This window comes from Heteronotia binoei, chromosome 1 (genome assembly GCF_032191835.1).
Source record: "Heteronotia binoei isolate CCM8104 ecotype False Entrance Well chromosome 1, APGP_CSIRO_Hbin_v1, whole genome shotgun sequence".
Lineage (NCBI taxonomy): Eukaryota > Metazoa > Chordata > Lepidosauria > Squamata > Gekkonidae > Heteronotia > Heteronotia binoei.
The window spans coordinates 158,040,663-158,060,090 of record NC_083223.1 but is presented as its reverse complement, the minus strand read 5'-3'; the positions used below and the strand labels follow the sequence as shown (position 1 = coordinate 158,060,090).

The following is a 19,428-nucleotide window of genomic DNA, read 5'->3' as shown; positions in this document are numbered from 1 at the left end:
ATAGATTAATAAAATAATTAGCAAAATAAGCAGGGCTTTTTTTCCAGTGGGAACACAGTTCCAGCTGGCTTGGTGTCAGGGGGTGTGGCCTAATATGCAACTGAGTTGCAATTGTGCTTTTTCTACAGAAAAGCCCTGTGTGAAACAATGGTGGTCAGGGGTGTGGCCTAATATGCAAATGAGTTCCTGCTGGACTTCTACAAAAAAAGCCCTGAAAACAAGTAGTGCTAAAACAAATATTTCTAGACATGAATGACAAATTTCCAACTAACTATGTTCCTAAAAGACAGATGTCTCCATACACTGTAATTTTTATAGTATCATTTCATAAATAATCTGGGCCAATTTACATGGTAAAAAAAGTCTTGGATATTATGGAAAATGTTACTGCATCCTTGGCAATAGCACATGCCACCATAGACTGGCTTGTTTCATAGAGAGCCATCAGAGGACTCAAATAGGTACTTTGCAGTGTCTGTCTCTCAGTGGTGTGCCACACTGCAGCCCATCTAATTTGATACTGGTTCCGAAAACAAATGTGAATCTCTCATATGCCATATGATTAGAAGTGGGGCAGGGTGGTCTTCCCTTCACTCTCACACCTTACTGTACATCAAATAGCATGGCTGAGCGGGGAGAGCAACTAATTGAACATGAAATCTTCCTGAGTTTGCAGTGTAAATTCATCTAGTAGATAATATTCTGCACACCTACATCCTGCCATATACCCTCAAGCATTACATGGAAGAGATTTCAGTGAAACTTGCTGCTTTGTTACTGGATTTAAACTGGAAGCCAGACTCCCTCAGAAATACTAATGAGAAGAACCCCTCTTCCAGAAGAATACATGCACTGACTTGGGACTGCCTAGCAGGTGGTTTTGTGATCTCTTGGATATGGCAAGTCCATTCTGCTCCGACTAAGAACTATGCTTTTCCAGTTGTAGCACCCAACCTATGGAATACTTCTAGAGAAAGTCCTCTGTGCCTGTTCTTTACGTACCATGAAATACTTTCCCCAAAGACATTTAGTGATTAATGGGTTTGTAATATGTCTGCTGGCAACTGTCGCTGTATGGGCTGATTTCGCTACTACTTTAATTGTTTTTATTATCCAATTTTTTATGTATAAAGTTTCACTGACAAGAGCATGTTTGCACAAGCGGATCTTCTCACCCATTCCAGTTGGCTTCCCCCCTCCACACCCCAGCTATTGCTTAGAATTGTGGGCCTTCCAAACAGGGGGAAAAGGGGGGGCAGAAATTGCACAAATAATATTTGTTTCCTGTTGCCAAATCTAGTGAGGGCTCTGAATTTAGGGTCTGCTTGCAAAAGAAAGAGAACAATTCTTCTCAAGTCTTGCTGCAGCCTCTGAAAGGTGCCCAGGTCCTCAACAGCAGCTTTTCCAGAGGCAGGGCTGAAGAGAGACACTAAAAATAAGTTCTGTGAATTCACCCCATTCAAAGAAGCACTGTGTCCATTCATGTTGAGCAAGACAGCACTCAGTATCCTTAAAATTGTTTCAGTATATTACAGTACATGAAGAGACAGTACTTTGAAACTGATTGCAAAATGTAAATAAATACATGTCCCAGATTTTATTTCATTTTGGTAACAATTTTTAGAACAGGACATTGTAGTATTTAAAAATGTATAAACTAATAAGCTATTATTACTAGTCTAGTCTGTGAAAGTTTATGCTGGAATAAGGTCTTGTAAATCTTTAAGGTGCCATTGGACTCCCGTTTATTTTTGCTGTAATGGACTAGCATGGCTACCCTTCTGGAATAAAATGAATCTAAACCAAATCTAAAAATGAATAGAATTAAGAAATATAATATTATTGATCTTTTCGCACTCTTATCTTACAGGTGCTGCTACCACATCATCAAGCTCTTCCTCACCTTCTTCGAGTTCCATAACAGCAGCTGTTATGTTAAGTTTAGCAGATCCACCCATGTCCAGCTCATCACAAAATGGAATGTCAGTTGAGTGCAGGTGACAGCAAGACTTGCCCAAGCACTTTGCACTTAATGGCTGCCGAGAGCCACTTTTTATACTGCACAGTGGCACAAACTTCAGACAAGCACTATTTTGTATTTTAAAAATTTCTTGACAAGCTAACTTTGCACTTAAGTGCACTTTTTAAGAAGAAAAAGTACAACAAACTGCTTTTCCTCAAGCAATAATTGTTTCCAACTTGTCTGGAAATTGTATGTTGACTGAGTTGAAGGCCTTCCACTGTGGCAAAGGGAGGTTGTTCACTGCCTGTAGAATCAATACAGTAAGCATACAGTTGTTGGATAGGCCTAATTGATGTGTTAAAATGGCTTACTGTTCACATAGTCCCTGGTATTTTGTTGAAGCTGGAGCATTTGATATTTTTCCATTATTTAGGGAAAATGAACCTATTTTCATTTTTACAACTATTTTTTTTAATCAAAGCCACTTTTCAGTGGCTACAACTGTACAAGTCAAGCACATGTAATTTAATTCCAACCCTGCTGTTAATAGGATTTTTTTCATCAGACCTGATAACCAAATATAAGGATTCTGTTAAAATGCTGACTAATGTTTACAGGTTTGAATTAGGCTAAATAGGTTACTGTGGGTTTTAATAACCCATGAATTGGAATGAAACTACTGTACTTTGCCATTTTTCTATGAATCAGTATTTTTTTTAATTTTGATAAAAATACATTGTGAAAAAGGAAGAAAATGGCTAACAAACTGTATTAAATCTTAATGTATAAAGATTGTATTTAGCCAGTTTAAAGTGTATATTTATTCATAATGAATTATAACACTTATATTTTTGTGTTTTCTTGTAAAAGTTTCTTTTCTGTTAAAGCAACAAATGTTTCATTTGTAATGCTTATTTTATTATGAGCTACAACGGAGAGGTCTTCAAGAAGGTGTAAACTGCATTAATATAATTCACGGTTGCTGAGTAGAACGTTGCCACAAAGGGATAGTTGTTTATAATATAAATAACTGAGTGGTAGATACGACTTTTTTTTAATGCCTTGTACAGAATCCAAAATCAACTCAACTGTTTCCACTTCTGTTTATTTTATGTTGTATGAATCCCAAGCCCTCTCTTGTTTGGCACTTGTATTTAATTACACACCTTTGTAAGACATTTGTATATGGCGAAAGTGTTCATTCAAGCTATTTAATACCTGGCACTGTTAATACACAGTACTTTATTGTACAGATTGTTTTACTGTTTTAATTGTAGTTCTGTGTACTTCTTTTGGCTGGGGCTTATGGAGGCAGGCATGTTTTTTCTTTTTTCTGGCAATACAACATGTAAGAATTTCAAACTTTCTGTTGGTAGATGCTAGAGTGTCAGAATCTTTAACATTCGACTTTTCTAAGAAAAGCATTTTCAGTCTTAGTAGTGTGTGCTTAAGGTAACTGATTTTTATTGAAAATGGTTTCAAGCTATTCAGATATGTACAGGACTGTAAAAAACATTGTTGACAAACATTGAAGGAAAGGCATATAGAGAGAAGCTATAAAATATATATTAGGTTCTGCGGACAATGGAATTATGTAATATATTGTACAAATGTAAGCAAAGGCCTCTGAAATAAAATGCCATAGTTTGTGAATACTGGATTTTGTTTCTAACACTGTGATTAAGACATTTAGAAAGTGCCCTCTATAGATCCAGTAATGTAATAACAGCAAGCATTACATTTGGACAAATTGCCATATAAATATACCTCCTGAACCAAATTCAAGTCAGTTCATTCTAAGCATATATTGGGCTCAAAAATATTGGTCTGGCTTACTAGTCAACCTCTGTTCCATTTTAAAAATAAACACCCATTTCCATCCTACCCCACAAGTCCTCTGGCATGCAAAAAGGGCTCTAGAAGAGAGGCAGGGATTGCAGTTTGGGAAAGTAAAGAAATAGAAGGAATTGTTTCTTATAATGTGAATGCAACAAGGCCCAACTTTCCTTCACTCTGGCATATTTCTCTCATTTATGAAGAAAATAAGAAACAGTGGGAAAGACTTTTGCTGTTAGTCATTTTCTCCAAACTGAAGTGAGAACTTGAAAGAGGAGATGCACAGGACTTTTTTTGAGCAGGAATGCACAGGAACACAGTTCCGACTGGCTTGGTGTTGGGGTGTGTGGCCTAATATGCAAATTAGTTCCTGTTGGACTTTTTCTACCAAAAAACCCTGTGTGGAACCATGGTAATATCAGGGAGTGTGGCCTAATATGCAAATGAGTTCCTGCTGGGCTTTTTTTTTTTTTTTACAAAAAAAGCCCTGGAGATGCATACTGCTTGTTGCCAACTAGGGACACAAGCTCAAAGTAACCAGGTGTGGGTGGACTTTTGGGTGCCAGTAAAACTTGCACACTTTTACCCATTTACATGAAAGCTGCTTTACATGTTTTCACACTTTAAAAGAAAGTATTTGCTGATGTCTGATATTTACCAACTGAATTATTAGTTGACAAAATCAAATTTAGTTCCAGCATAGCTACTGGAGTCAGAGCTGATCACATGCTGCCTGATTGGGCCTTACAGTGTATGTATTTTTCCTTACTTTGAAATGCTGTTGTTACACATACAATGCCCCCAAAAGAGCCTGTTCAAGGCTCCCTTGTACAAAACAGTTGGGGCAGAATGGACTGGAATCTTTCTTACCTCATTGGCCGATATGCCTAAGCAGTTGCCTACAGGCATGCTGCTCAGAAAGGATGCTTATTGCAGGCTTCCTTCATGGCCACGCCTCAGAATGCTCCACAGCAGGAGCCCAGAAAGTTATTTGTTTAGTAACTAACCTTCTCCGGTGGTCTGGACAGTGGGTCGGTCCGACTACTGGGTATAGGCTCCTCCTCCTCGTCACAGGGTCGGGTGCTCCAATCGATCCGGAGGGGGAGTGGCCTATACCACCCAGGACGCGCCAGTTCTTCTCCCGGCCCTGCACGAGGCAGGACGGTTTTTCTCCAGGCGCTTGCTGAGAAGCGCAGAAGATCCGGATTACTGAAACAAAACAGACCGGAAGCGTTGGGATCGGTCCCAACAACACCGGTGGCGGCAGTCTGCAGGGTCTACTCACGAGTAGACCTTGAGCGAACGGCAGACGCCCGCAGCGCTTCGTTCCCTCGCAGTCGCAATTGGAACCAAGCCGGAAGGAAAAAGAGGTGGCAAGCGCAGAGGCAGCGCGGTAAGCCGCCCTACAGCAACAGGGCTGCGCGCGAGTCCACGGGGCTTCAGATGGGTCCCCAGGCTGCCCGCGTTGTCTCTCCTTCGGACTGCCTAGTCGTATAGGCTTGGCAAAGGAGTGAGAGAGAGAGGCCTCTGAGGGGGTTTGTTCCTGACTGGAAGGCAAGATACCAAAAGGCCCAATAGAGGGCGCAACAGAGACATTCTGTCTTCCATTCTGAGCCTTTTCCCGCTTATTTTTTAGTTGCTTTTGCCTTTCCTTCCCTTATAGGGACGTGAGAAGCTACAAAATGGTGGCTAGCTCACACAGCAACTCACACAGCGAATGTGATCTACCTCTTCTGTCTGGGGCTCTGACTCCTCAACAGGAGGCTCAGAATCTTGACCTCACAGGAGAGGATGCCAAGTCAAATTTAGTCCTTTGGCTTAAGAAAGAGCTGCTAAAAGAGTTGGGACAGGACCTTCGTCAGCAGCTGGACTCCCCTGCTTCCCTACAACCAAAAAAGAAGGATGGAGGGAAAAGGGGCAGAGATACTAGTCCCAGTGACACTATGGAAGGACGCTCTAAGATCAAGCCTCCTTTGGGTTTGGATTCCCCCCTCTTGAGCTCAGCTGAGGAATCAGAAAACTCTGAGCAGTCAGATAAGGAGGAGGGTGAACTGTCAGACAAGGAGGACTAGACTGACACTGTTCAATCTAGGCTCTTTCCTTCTGAATACTATTCAAAATTGCTTCCCAAAGTACTGAGGACCCTCAACTTTGTACCCACTCCTAAAGAAAATGAGGAGTTGGATTCTGATCTCCCCACAGGTTCAGGGGAGATGATGCCAAAATTGAGCAGTGCTCAGACAGGGGTTCCTTTGCCTGTGGCCTTTTTTGCCTTAGTCAAAGCGGAATGGGAACGTCCGACTAAGCCTAAAGCAAACTAACAGGTTCTCTCCAAACTTTATTCGCTTATTCCACAGGCTACTAAGAGATTAAAGTTACCAACAGTGGATGACCCTGTAACTAGCCTGATTTCCAATTCGGTCCTTCCTATGGACGCAGATGGTTTACCCAGGGATCCATGCGATAGGAGGGTTGAGCAGGTCTTACGCAAAGAGTTTGAAGCGACATCTTGGGCCATCAAGGCAGCCACTACGTCTTCATTGTTTGCCAGAGCAATGTGCACGTGGTCTAATAACTTGGCAGCAGCAGACAGTGGAGCTCCTAAGGAGTTCAAGGACGAGTTAAAAAAGATTGCTTTATCCGCTGCCTTCGTGGCAGATAGTTCATTAGACACTATGCAACTGGCGGCCAGGGCCATGGCATGTGGGGTAGCTGCCAGACGCAACATTTGGTTGCGTAATTGGGAGGTAGACACTGCAGCCCAAGCCAGGGTGGCAGCGGTGCCTTTTAAAGGAGCCTTGTTGTTCGGGGAGGGTCTAGATAGATACCTCATTGAGAACAAGGATAAAAAGAAGTTTTTACCTTCCAAGAGTAAAGAGTCGAAACAGAGGAAGTCCTTTCCTTCCTTTCAAGATTCGAAGAAACCATCCAGACCAGGTTCCTTTCGTCCCTTCAGAGGCAAGTGGCAGCAGAAGGGGCGTGATCCCAAACCATACTACTCTGGGAAGGCAGATCAGGGTTCCAAAAATCCCTCCAAGAAAGGAGGATCCCAGTGACTATGCCTCTCACCAGCCGACAAACAAAATAGGGGGTCGTCCTTCCCTTTTCACAGACATTTGGAATCAGTCAATTCAGGACAAGTGGGTTCTAGAAGTAGTGGAACAAGGTTACGCCTTGGAATTCCACTCTCTTCCCCCCAACCATTTTCGAGGGGTTCCCCGGAAAAAAAAAAAAAGATTTATCTGCTCACAGAGCAATGTTGTCGGCCATTCAGCACTTGGTGAATATAGGGGCAGTGGAGGCCGTCCCGGTACTTCAACAGGGTTTGGGGGTCTATTTGGTGATATTTTTAGTTCCCAAAAAGAACGGGGAGTTCAGAACCATTCTGGATCTGAAATGGCTCAACAAGTTCATCCTGACAAAACATTTCAAGATGGAGACACTACGGTCAGTATTGCTAGCCATTCAGCCTCAGGTTTTTCTGGCTTCCTTGGATCTGTCAGAGGCCTACTTGCATGTTCCCATTCGGGAATCACACAGAAGTTTTCTGCGTTTCTCCTACGGGGGGAAGCATTTTCAATATCGAGCCCTGCCGTTTGGTCTGAAGTCTGCGCCCCGGGTATTCACAAAAATTCTGGTGACCCTGGTGGCGGAGCTGAGATTGTGGGGTGTGGCCCTATTTCCTTCCCTGGACGACATTCTGGTGAAGGCAGGGTCCCACCAGCAATGCCTGGAGGGCATGCAGCAGACAGTGACCATGTTGCGCTCTCACGGCTTCGTGGTGAACCTAGAGAAGAGCAATCTGCTTCCCTCTCAGATACTAGTGCATCTGGGAGAGGAAATAAATACAAAGGTGGACAGAGTCTTCTTAACCCCAGAGAGACGGGAGAAGTTTTGCCTCCTTCTGCAAGGGGTGTTACAGCAACCGAAGGTGCCAGTCATGAAGTTAGCACAAGTCTTAGGGATGATGGTATCCTTTCAGGATCTACTGTCTTGGGCCAGATTCCACACTCATCCCCTACAATTTTTTCTGCGGTCTTTTCAGGAGATTATAAGGAACAAAATTCCCAAACTGGTGACACTACCGTTAGAGGTGACGTCCCAGTTACAGTGGTGGTTGAACCCGGGTCTTTTCAGTCCAGGTTACCCGCTTCGCGAACCTCAGAGGGTTTGCATGACTACAGATGCCAGTTTATGGGGTTGGGGGGCTCACTCACAGGATCAAATGATCCAGGGTCAGTGGGAGCCTCACGAGATGAAGCGCAGTATCAACTTCCTGGAACTCAGGGCGATCCGGTTAGGGTTGCAGGCAGTTCTGAGGGGTCACCATGTCCTGGTGAAAACGGACAACTCAACCGCCAAAGCATATGTTAATCGACAGGGAGGAACCAGGGTGAAATCACTTCATGCCGAGGCGAAGGTTCTCTTCGAGTGGGCCGAAGTCAATCTCCTGTCAATCAAAGCGGTGCATGTTCCAGGGAAGGACAATCTGCTAGCGGATTGGCTCAGCAGACGCTGGCTGGACCAAACAGAGTGGATGTTACACAGGGACACCTTCCGTCTAATAGTGGACAGGTACGGACCTGTGTCGGTGGACTTGTTTGCCACAGCAGAAAGTTGCCAAGTGGACAGGTTCTTGGCCAAGGTCAGAGACACAAGGGCAGAAGGAACTGATGCCCTCAGCGCTGCATGGCCGACGGGACTAGTGTAGGCCTTCCCGCCCCTTCCTCTATTACCCAGGGTGTTATAGAGGGTGGTGGAACTAAAGGCGGAGATGGTGTTGGTGGCTCCCTTCTGGCCAAGACGGTCATGGTTCCAGGAGCTCCTGAGGTTGTCTATTCAGCCTCCTTGGCGGCTGCCAGGGAGGGATGACCTTCTGACACAGGGCAGCATGTCTCATCCTCAACCAGACATGTTGCAATTGACAGTTTGGAAGTTGAGCGGTTATAGCTCAAGGAACTAGGTTGTAGCACCAGAGTGGTGGACACTATGTTAGCATCGCGTAAGTGTTCCACTAATAGGATATACAATACCACCTGGAAGGTTTTTGCTTCGTGGTCTACCTTACGGGGGTGGGATCCGATGAAGGTGAAGGTAAATGGTATTCTAGGTTTTCTTCAGGAAGGGGCAGACAAGGGGCTTTCTACCAGCATGCTACGGCGTCAGGTGGCGGCCATATCGTCTATACAGGGGGTGCGGGGACGTAAGTCCTTGTCAGCGCATCCGCACATTAAACGGTTCCTGAAGGGTGTTGCTCTCCTTAAGCCCCCACAGGTACATAGATTCCCCTCGTGGAAGTTGAATATAGTACTAACTGCGTTGTGTGGGCGTCCCTTCGAACCTATGGCTTCCTGTGGACTGAAGGAACTGACTCTAAAAAACAATTTTTCTAGTGGGTATCACTACAGCACGGAGAGTGTCTGAGTTAAGGGCCCTGTCGGTCGACTAGGAGCTTTGTGTTTTCCATAATGAAAGAGTGGTGCTGAGGCCAGACCCATCTTTCATTCCTAAAGTTAATTCTGTCTTTCATAGGTCCCAGGAGTTGGTTCTTCCAAATTTTTGTCCCAACCCCCAGTCTCCCAAGGAAAGGGAGCTGCACTGTTTAGACGTTAGGAGGGCACTTAGTTTTTACATTGATCGCACAAAAGACTGGAGGAAGTCTGATGCATTGTTTGTTTCATTTAGCAAGTAGTCGCAGGGACGACAGGTCTCCACTTCCTCCCTTAGCAGGTGGCTACGGGAGTGTATTGTTTTGGCTTACAAGGCCCAAGGTCAAACCCCTCCAGATGGGATCACGGCCCATTCTCTAAGGCAGGGGTCCTCAACCTACGGCCCGTGGGCCAGATGCGGCCCGCTGAGGACGTTTATGCGGCCCGCCGGGTTATGGCAAAATCAGACCGGAAGTGACGTTCGACCTAAACTCGCGTTAGCAATGCACACTTCCGGCACTGGGCTGAGGCGGCAGAGACAGAGTGTGAGGCGATACCGAGGTGAGGTGAGTTCCCAGGCTGGGGTGTGTGGTGTGGGGAAGGGAGAGAGATGCAGAAGACGGAGAACTGACGGCCCGCGGCCTTGTACAGTAACGGCAGCCACCACAACAGTCCGGCCCTCCAACAGTCTGAGGGACAGTGAACTGGCCCCCTATTTAAAAAGATTGAGGACCCCTGCTCTAAGGGGTGCTGCAACATCAGCTGTGTACCGGTCCTTTCCGTCCTTAGAAGCTGTGTGTAAGGCAGCGACTTGGAAATCGGTACATACCTTTACCAGGCACTATAAAGTGGATAAATGGGCTTCAGCGGAGGCGGCCTTTGGGAGGCGTGTGCTGCAGCATGCACTCTAAACAGGGAAGCCGGTCCCGCCCAGGGATGTTCAGCTTTGTTACGTCCCAGTAGTCGGACCGACCCACTGTCCAGACCACCGGAGAACGGAAGATTGGTATCACTTACCGTGAAGCTTCCTTCTCGGTGGACTGGCAGTGGGTCGGTCCGGCCCGCCCGTTAAAGGCTGAGCGGCTTCCTGAGTTTTGGAGATGGATTCTGGAGCAATGGTGCTTTCCCTGTGGGGAGGATGTTACCTTTGCTTTGCTTAACAGTGACTTTCTTTCAATCTGCCATTTGCATGGTGTGTTGAACTGTAATAAACTAATCTTCTCATTTATTCGTCTCTGTACGTGAATGGGGAGGTGGTGAAAATTTTTATTATTAGGGGGATGCGGCTTGGATACAACTGGCGCATCCTGGGTGGTATAGGCCACTCCCCCTCCAGATCGATTGGAGCACCCGACCCTGTGACGAGGAGGAGGAGCCTATACCCAGTAGTCGGACCGACCCACTGCCAGTCCACCGAGAAGGAAGCTTCACGGTAAGTGATACCAATCTTCCGTTTCCAGTGGACGCCTGCGGGACAGAAAAAGGATAGCACTTCATGTATGCCAACATTGCTGATTTTCATAAGAAAATATCCTGCTTGCATACTATAAATATGTGCAGTGATTGTATAAAAGATATTCCAGTCTTATACTGTATGATCCTTCTGGGGCTGAGCATAGGAGTGAAGAAATGCTGTCGAGATTTGTATTTTTTTGCTTTTCCTCGTTTTAATGAAACCCAAGACCAATTATCTTTAAAAATGGTATTCCCGGGTACTTTGAGGTAAATCACAGAAGGATACTGGAGTACCAAAAGCCATTAGAGGCTTGTTTCATCATTTTCTTTCCTTAGCAAGAAGGGGGATACACCTGCATTGGGATGGTACAGCAGGAGAATCTCTGTGACAATTAAAACTCACACAATTAAAGAGAATTATACAAACAACAGAGACAGAAATTGTTTCCCTGAGCAGGAACGCACTATCTGGGCTCACAACATGGGCACTATCTGAGCTCACAACAGCCCATCCAGTGACCATACACTGTTGATAGTGGTTCTACTAGCAGTGAGGGAAAGGAAAATGGTATTTTCTTTGCAACAAAATAGATAGTAGGGTTTATTGCTACTGGAAATACATAGTCCCTCTGCAACAAAAGCAGTATTGTCAGATTGAAGCAATACCTAGAACATATAACAACATATATGTTATATATGTTGTTAAATTCTGCACTGTAATTTAGTTACTGGCTTAAAAGTAAGGTAAAAGACACTTGTAATAAGGGGTAACCTACAAAAGAAAAAAAATGCAACCATGGGGACTGGCCTAGACAGACCTGAGAAGAGCAACAACAGTATGCAAAATGTTCAGTCAGCGGTAGCTACTGAAGGGTGGGGATCATTCTAACATGTTGTCCTCCAGTATTCCAAATACTGATCTCTCCATTCACAAGAAGGCAAACCATGCTTCAAATCACAACCGTGAAAGATTTCATGAAAATGTTAAATAGCGTGGAAGAGAAGATAGAACCCTGCAACATGCCATAAAGATTAGAGTAGCAGTCTTTCAGACTTCTGACCCACCACCCCCACATTTCACCTACTTATTTATACAGTTATTAAAGACAGATGATCTAGTCAAGAAAGAAGAGTTTGCAGACCTTGAACACTACACATGAGGGTTCTCCAAAGCAAAAGCACTGGTGCTATACCTAGATATTGACTAGTTATAGCTAACCGACCCCTCCAGTCACAAGGAGGCAAAAGTTATAGCACTGGTGCTATAGCCTAGATATTGACTAGTTATAGCTAACTCACTCCATAAAGATCAGAGCAGCAATCTTTCAGACTTCTGACCCTCCCCCCCACCCCCACATTTCACCTACTTATTTATACAGTTATTAAAGACAGATCATCCAGTCAAGAAAGAAGAGTTTGCAAATCTAAAACACTACACGAGGGTTTCTCCAAAGCAAAAGCACTGGTGCTATAACCTAGATATTGACTAGTTATAGCTAACTGTCACCTCAAGCTTGTAGTTAGGAGGTTGATAGTTGTTGCATTACAAGGCCTAGCTCACAACCTATTTGTAAAGGTAAGACTTCAGAGTATCTCTAAATGTGCTGAGGACCATCCAACTGCATTCTGGATTAAAGCTTAAATAGAAGTCTAGTGCACCTTAAAAACAAACAGCATTTATCTGAGAAAGTGTGTATGCACACAAAAGTTTATACCTTGAATAAAACTTTGTTGATCTCAAAGGTGCCACAGCACTCAAACTTCATTCTAACATTTATTCCAATCTGAGGGTTGGTGAGTCAGAACTCACTGCTTCAGAAGCTATGAAGAGGAATCAGATTGCAGTTTTTCATGGAAAATTACTGAATGGAAGGGAGGGGAGAAGGGAACTGCAGGCAGAAATTTCATATGAGTCCTGTCATTTAGGGTTGTCAACTTCCATGTGAGGCCTGGAGATCTCCCAGGATTATAACTGATCTCCAGACTACAGATAGTGTTCTTCGGGAGAAAAAAGCTATGGACTGTATGGCATTATACCCCACCCCTCTCTGAAGCCTAGCTTCCTCAGGCCCCACCCCAAATCTCCAGGAATTTCCCAACCTTGAGTTGTCAACCCTAAATTTTTCAAGTGTGCAACAGATTAGGTAACTAGAATATTGGAAAAAAAATGTTATTTTGTAGTTTCCATGAGAAGCCAGGAATTAGGCAAGTGTAACACCCACCTTCTGTTTCTCCTCAGCTGGAGCCTGAGCAGAAAGAGAAGTAGGGATGGCAGTATCCAGGTATAATCTGGGAATCATCTCCAGATTTCTGAGATCAGTTCCTGTGGAGAAAATGGATGCTTTGGAGGGTGGACTCTATGGCATTGTACTCCACTAAGGTCCCTATCCTCCCCCAGGCTCTACCCCCAAACTTTCAGGAGTTTCCCAACCTGGAGCTGGCAACCCTATCCTCACCCCACCCTCTGACAGTGGCCAGGGAGGACCTGGCAACCCTAGAGAGTAGGCTAAGAGAGCTTTGTACATTAAATATTATAAAATTTAGAGTTTGTTCAAAGACTGATAGCATTTTAATATAAAAATACAAATAATGCACTTTGAAACATGGTCACAGTGGTGACTGAATCCCAGACAGCAGACCAGCAACTTCGAAAGCATTCAATGGGTGACCTCAAAGTAGCTGTTTTACTGGAAAGGAACTTCAAGAACAGAATGGAGAGAGAAATTGCTGAATTACAAATTATGAAACTTGGAACAAACACCTCCCCAGGACTGAACAGGGATATTGTTTTGTTTCTTTATCTTATTACATATGCTAAACCCACTTTCACCAAGTAGGGCGATATATCCACAGTATTCCAATGTATTTCTCTTTTAGGATAGTGTATCAGAATAATGCTTTTGTATTGACATACGCAAACTAGGGACATTGGCTGTTTATCTCATTACATATATTAAACCCATTTTCTACTATATTTTAATGTATTTTTTCCTAATGGCAAACTAGAATGATGTATATGTTTATGTAACATGTTAAAAGGTAAATTAGTTGGACAGGAAAAACTTCTGGGAAAGAAATGCCTTCTTTTTGACCCAGGTTTATTAGCAATAGAATAATTAACAGGCATTCTCACATTCTCACATTCTGACATGTTACTGTTTTATGGTTTTCCACGCTAATTCAACCCAGATCAAAGGTTTTCTGAATTTGTTAATTTCACTATTCTGCTATTGGTTTTTAACTTTGTACCACTTGTCATTCCAAACCCCACCAGCTATATGTGGTTCTGCTTACTGTACTTCATTCCTTGTCTGAAGAAGTGTGCATGCACACGAAAGCTTACGTTCTGAATAAAACCAAGTTGGTCTTAAAGGTGCAATTGACTCCTATTTTGTTCTATCAGTGAGCAGTGTTCCCTCTAAGCTGAGTTAGTGTGAGCTAGCTCACAGAAGCTCACACATTTTTGTCTCAGCTCAGGAAAAATGGTCCCAGAGCACACTCATTTATGCAGTAGCTCACAAAGCAGAATTTTTGCTCACAAGACTCTGCAGTTTAGAGGGAACATTGTCGGTGAGTAGAACCTAAAACAAAAGAAGGGGGGGAACAACCCACAGGAAAAGGAGGAAAGGAGAAACAGAGGGTCTGAAACCACCAGGGTCACGAAGCCAAGCCTTGAACGTAGCCTAGGCATGGAAGACCTGGTAAGTATACACGGACAATGCAATGGCAGATGATGAGGAGACTGTGAAACTTTTCAAATATAATCAACTAAAAAGGGAGGGAAGTGAGTGAGTAGGGATGGTCACAAAACATTTCACAAACAAAAATTAATGATGAATTTTGTTCAGTTCATGGTTTATGAACAAGAAGTTCATGGTGGCTCTGCTGCCACAAACTTTTAGTGCTGATTATAGCAATACAAGGCAGTTTGAGAATGGATACATTTTCCAGACAGACTGGTGCCACTCAGACTGTTTACAAAACTCCAAGGTAATGGGGAGCATGGACTTCTCCAGCCTTGGAAATACCAATAAGAGCCCTCCAAAGCTTAACAGGTACTGCCAGCCACCAGTCACAGAGTTCCCATTCTGCTCTATGGGCTCAGAATGCTATATATTGTCAGTTCAGCTCCCACCCTCTCCTCTGTTGGCAGGTGACAATAAGAGAGAAAGGCATGAAGCTTGTAAAAAGTGGAGAGGTTTCACTGCGGTCTCCTTTTGATCTTTTCTCTGCTTGCTGGGATTTGGAAGTCAATGGACATAGGGCTCTGAGCCACCAAGTCTCTTGGCTCATGCCAAACAGTGGGGCTTAGCGACTAGGTTCCCCAGCTGAGGACCCAGATTTTATACCCTCCTACCCCTCCTGATTGTGATCTGCTCTCTGCTGCTGTGTTTTGGATGTAGGTGAACTTAGGGCCCTGAGCCACCCAGTCTCTCTGCTCATACCAAGTAAAGAGGCTTATCTGATGGGTTCCTTGGGTGAGGACCCACATTTATATACCCTCCCAGGACCTGGTGTTAGAAGTGGTTTCAGGGCTCTGAGCCACCCAGTCTCTGATCCAGCCAAGCTGGTGGGTTCCTTAGATAAGGGCCCACATTTATATACCCTCCCAGGACTTGAGTGTGGGTGGTGTCAGGGCTCTGAGCCACCCAATCTCTCTGCTACAGCTGAGCACAGAGGCTTAGCTGCTGGGTTCCTCAGATGAAAACCCACATTTATACCCTCGAAGCCGGTAGGGACCAGCCTCATCATGACGAGTTTCTCGGGGAGAGAGGTGAGCTGGTGGTGGCGACAGCGGCAGCAGCAGGGGGGGAGAGAGCCAAATTTAGGCGGTTGTCTTGGTACCAGGAGGGGGGAGCCCAATTTGACACCCCTCCCTCCCAGCACCCTAGGCAACCACCTAGTTTGCATAGTGGGCAAGCCGGCCCTGACTATTACTTCTCATATGAAGCAATCAGAGGATCAAATGTATTGTAAAGTGATTAAAATAGAAGAAGAGGTTCAACAACAGATCACACAAGTAAAAACCAAGAAAATACATTTGATCACATCAAGAAGGAATTTTTATCATTGAGATAAGAAATAACTACAGGATTAACACAGACACCCCCCAAAAAAGTTTCTTTTGACAATGCAAATAACTTTATTAAGTCAATCAAAGTTACAACAAGGTTGAAGTGTACATTAAGATAAGGAATCAAGTATGCTTAAAGTACAATTGCTACATAGACATATAGTGATAATCATACTAGACGACCTCCAGGGTCCAACCCCTGCACAATGCAGGAAACTCACAAACACCTCCCCCTAAATTCACAGGATCTTCATTGCTGTCAGATGGCCACCTAGCCTCTGTTTAAAAACGTCCAAGGAAGGAGAGCCCACCACCTCCTGAGGAGGCCTGTTCCATAAAACAGTTCCTCAGTGGACAGGCTTGTGCCTTTAAATCAGACAAAAGACCCAAACAGATCCAGACAAAAACACCACTCTCTGGCAGGCTGTACCTCTCACTGTTCCCATGTTAGAAGAAGAGATTGGCGATGTCTCTTGCTCAGTCCTCCAAGACTACAAACACCATAGAGCAAACTAGATAGCTCTATAATATTTGTCAATATTTGTCTCCTTTCTGTCTGCTCTGCTTTCACTCACCCTCTAACCAGTAGAATGTAATTCAGGGAACTCCCTTCTCTTTGTTCTCCTCCTCCTTTCTCCCAGCCCAGCTGGCTCAGAAACAACACATTTAAAAACAGTAGCTATATGCATAATGGTAAGGAGAGAGTTCAGAGGTTCCAGCCACTCTTATATGGTGCAGATAAACAAAAGGTGTAATTAAGTAGGATAAACAATATCTAATTTAAGAAGTTGTCTGAAGCACAAGAAAATTGACATCTATAAAGGGATACAGCACAACACAACATGTTAGGAACAGCCAACTGAAGATTCTAAAATGTAGATCTTGTGCTATTAGCAATTACACAGAATAAGGAGATCAAACTCTCTGTTTAAACAAACATGAAGGGTAGTATTGAGTTTCTTGATGAGTACTGGTTTAGCATTTTCACATTGTATATTCTCTTTGGATTTTTTTTTGGTAGAACAGTGGGTTTCAGATTTCCAACAATATATTCAGGGGCATTAAATAGCCCCTCACTGATTTCTGATTGTTACAGTTCCTTATGTTAAATGAAAATTAACTGATTCTCTCACATTTGTCCAATTGGACACAAGTCAAAGGGCACTGTTGGCACATGAAAGCATGTTAAATTGCATGATGCACAAATGAAGGAGCCCAAGATGGTAGACTGATATTTTTTGTTCCCATAGACAGGTATTAGGTCTAGCAAACCTAAGCCACCGGAAATGGTCTGCCAGCCACTTTTATTTGCTGCAAGGTTAGGTGACTGCAACAAACTCACCAAACTAATTCCTAGAACATAATAACATAAGAGAAGCCATGTTGGATCAGGCCAATGGCCCATCCAGTCTAACACTCTGTGTCACACAGTGGCCAATATGTGTCTGTCTGTCTGTCTGTCTGTCTCTCTATCCATCCATCCATACACACACACTGTGGCTAATAGCCACTGATGGACCTCTGCTCCATATTTTTATCCAATCCCCTCTTAAAGCTGGCTATGCTTGTAGCCGCCACCACCTCCTGTGGCAGTGAATTCCAAAGTTAATCACCCTTATAAGAATATAAGATAAGAGCATAAGAGGGGTGAATATCTTTGCCTCAACCCAGCAGAGGGCGCTCGTATGCTTCTTCCATAACTGTAGATGTCGCGTTGAAAGAAATCGCGAAGAGTCTGAAGTAAAAGAGGGACTTAGGCGGCCCGCGGAACCGGAAATGTAATCCTGCAGACTCCATACTTGGGGCGGAAGCAGGCCGGAGGCAAGGCATCGCGGGAACGTGTTCCTTTCGAAGATGAAGCCGTCCAAAGTGAAGAAGCTCCGCCCAGGCAAAGAGTAAGGGGCGCACTGGTGTTTCACTTCTCCCGTCACCGTCCTGGCCTCTGAATCCGGCTGTTACTCCTTATGTTTGGAACGCGCCCCTTCATTCGGGTCTCCCCCTCCCCGTCGCCTGTTGTGGGCAACCCTCGAGGCGTTACGTCCTCTATTGTGGGTGGTAGCCTAAACCTAGGGTTCAGGATTGCTTTTCAGAAGTTGTGTCATTTGCTTTGGAGGGCCTTTCTTTAATCTTCACATGTGGAGAAGTGATTATCGTGTAGAGGGAAAGGCGCTCTGTATATGTTATTTATTTGTTTGTTTGTTTAATATTTGGTGTATTAGTATCCCACACTTTTTCTCTACGGAGTTCAGGATAGTGAGCATAGATCTCCCCTCTCTTTTATTTTCTCAGTAACCCTGTGAGGTTGACTAGGTTGAGAAACAGTTAGACCAAGGGTGGCCAAAGTTGCTTAACGTAAGAGCCACATAGAACAAATACCAGATGTTTGAGAGCCGCAATAGAATCGAAGGAAGGAAGGAAGGGAAATAGATGGGGGAGGGGGAAAGAAAGCAACTTTAAATGCACTATCCAAACTGCCGGCTGTCTTGGAGAAGTGATTTAAAGGGAGAAATGCCTTCTCCCAGCCAGCTGACAGGGTGGTGGGGGCTTCAAAAACCACAATATGTTTGAAAGTGCCACATGCGGCTCCCGAGCCACAGTTTGGCCACCCCTGGACTAGACCATGGTCACCTAGTAAGTTTCATGACAAAGTGGGGGAGGGTGTTCTTTCAAGTCTCTCCTGCCCTAGGTGAATTGTCTAACCATTTTGCATACCCAGAAACTTCATGCATGAAAAAGTCTAGAGAGGCTGCTTTTCATATTTTTTTAATCCTCCAAAATCTCCATGTAGGAAAACCTATTTGTGCTGTTATTGCCAGAGTATTTATTATGTCATATATTTATAGGTCCAGAGGTTGATGCATATGTAAACTCTCTACTTATAATCCAAAATGTAATTGCAGGATGGCCTTTTATTTTCATGAAGACATTTTATGTAGCAAGACCATTGCGAGGCAGCCCTTGGATGCTCATGTGTTTCAAGGGCTTGAAATAACTGATCCACCAAGTACATATGCTTCAGATTAGTATTTCTCTGAAATATAAGATTTCCTTCAGAGCCAGCCATATTTTCCTTTTCTTCAACACATACTCCTTGTTAGGCATTGGCCTCTTCCAGAGATGGTATATTACAGTTATTCTAAATAAATTAGACAAGCTGTTAATGAATGTAACAAAGACCTCAATTGAAGACTGGCTAACACTAAAATGTTCTTAAGATTTTAATGGTCATGACCACGTAAAGTGGCTGTAATTTTAAGAACATAAGAGAAGCCATGTTGGATCAGGCCAGTGGCCCATCCAGTCCAACATTCTGTGTCACACAGTGGCCAAAAAACCAGGCACCATCAGGAGGTCCATCAGTGGGGCCAGGACACTAGAAGTCCTCACACTGTTGTCCCTCCCAAGCACCAAGAATACAGAGCATCACTTGCCCCAGACAGAGTTCCAACGGTACGCTGTGGCTAATAGCCACTGATGGACCTCTGCTCCATCTGTTGATCCAGTCCCCTCTTGAAGCTGGCTATGCTTGTAGCAGCCCCACCTCCAGTGGCTGGGAATTCCATGAGTGAGTGACTGAGTTAGTTTATTTGATTTGTATTTTTTTTATTGCAGTCACACACTGGCTCAACATTTTAATTTTAACAGAAATGGAAACCAGACATTGATTCTCT

At 44.1% G+C, this 19,428-nt stretch overlaps 2 protein-coding genes across 4 annotated transcripts in view; both read left to right on the top strand.

Annotated features, from left to right (window-relative positions):
* The window catches only part of ARID4B (AT-rich interaction domain 4B), a 176,088-nt gene extending 172,472 nt beyond the window's left edge, over window positions 1-3,616 (top strand). For all 3 annotated transcript variants that reach the window (XM_060243094.1, XM_060243107.1, XM_060243100.1), the window contains one exon: window positions 1,871-3,616. In XM_060243094.1, the coding sequence (XP_060099077.1) occupies window positions 1,871-2,001 (131 nt within the window). In that variant the 3' untranslated portion in view covers window positions 2,002-3,616. The remainder of the gene's footprint in view (window positions 1-1,870) is intronic.
* A 13,867-nt stretch (window positions 3,617-17,483) lies between these two features.
* The window catches only part of RBM34 (RNA binding motif protein 34), a 42,483-nt gene continuing 40,538 nt past the window's right edge, over window positions 17,484-19,428 (top strand). The window contains exon 1 of the mRNA XM_060243083.1: window positions 17,484-17,652. Within this exon, the coding sequence (XP_060099066.1) occupies window positions 17,612-17,652 (41 nt within the window). The 5' untranslated portion in view covers window positions 17,484-17,611. The remainder of the gene's footprint in view (window positions 17,653-19,428) is intronic.